Consider the following 698-nt stretch of genomic DNA (forward strand, 5'->3'; position numbering starts at 1 on the left):
ATAGAAATGCCGGAGTTTGTTAGAGTGCTTTGGCATCTGATGCTCTTCAAAAATTTCTATCGAATTGGAACTTTCTCATGTGATCGCTATATAGAATCAATTTTCCGTTCAAACGATAAGAGAGATTACCTCCAAATCCACCTCTGAATCCTCCGCTGCTGAATCCACCGAATTTTCCACCGCCAAATCCACCAGAGTGTCCACCAAATCCACCTCCGCCGAAGTGACCGGCGGCGGCGAAGGCGACCACGAGGGCCAGGACCATGACAGTGAAGAGTGCGCGGACCTGAGTGAAAACCATGAAGTATTAACGTTGATTCATATTTCTATATGGCTGCATAGTGAGTAAATGAACCTAAGTGAACCAACATAATTTCAAAATAATTTCTGTAAAATAATTATTGAGTCAATAGTATGCACTACATGGTATTGCAAAGTACTTGGCCGTCAATAACATTTTCTCTGAAAATAGAATAAAAAGATAAAAAGATAGAGGGTTGGGCAAAAGAAATACAAACCATGTTGATAATTGAGGCGTTGAGAGGCAACTGCCAACACGCCACAGGAGCGGAGGTTTTATACTCCCTCAGCCAAGGAAAACCGAGAAGGCGGCGACCTCGGTTTCCGTCGAGTCACGAAATTCTTACCCTAATGGGGGAAAATAAGCAGTGCAGTTTAGGATTAACGATTATAGGAAG

The 698-nt window shown here is 42.8% G+C and overlaps 1 protein-coding gene across 1 annotated transcript in view; it reads right to left on the reverse strand.

Moving 5' to 3' along the window:
* Nucleotides 1-538, reverse strand: part of LOC119591408 (glycine-rich RNA-binding protein blt801-like) — a 13,827-nt gene extending 13,289 nt beyond the window's left edge. Inside the window, exons 1-2 of the mRNA XM_037940150.1 lie at nucleotides 519-538; nucleotides 130-286 (exon numbers count right to left, since the gene is read on the reverse strand). Of these exons, the coding sequence (XP_037796078.1) occupies nucleotides 130-286; nucleotides 519-521 (160 nt within the window). The 5' untranslated portion in view covers nucleotides 522-538. The remainder of the gene's footprint in view (nucleotides 1-129; nucleotides 287-518) is intronic.
* Between the last annotated feature and the right edge of the window lie 160 nt (nucleotides 539-698).

The sequence above is a fragment of the Penaeus monodon genome, chromosome 28, assembly GCF_015228065.2.
Source record: "Penaeus monodon isolate SGIC_2016 chromosome 28, NSTDA_Pmon_1, whole genome shotgun sequence".
In the NCBI taxonomy this organism is placed as follows: domain Eukaryota; kingdom Metazoa; phylum Arthropoda; class Malacostraca; order Decapoda; family Penaeidae; genus Penaeus; species Penaeus monodon.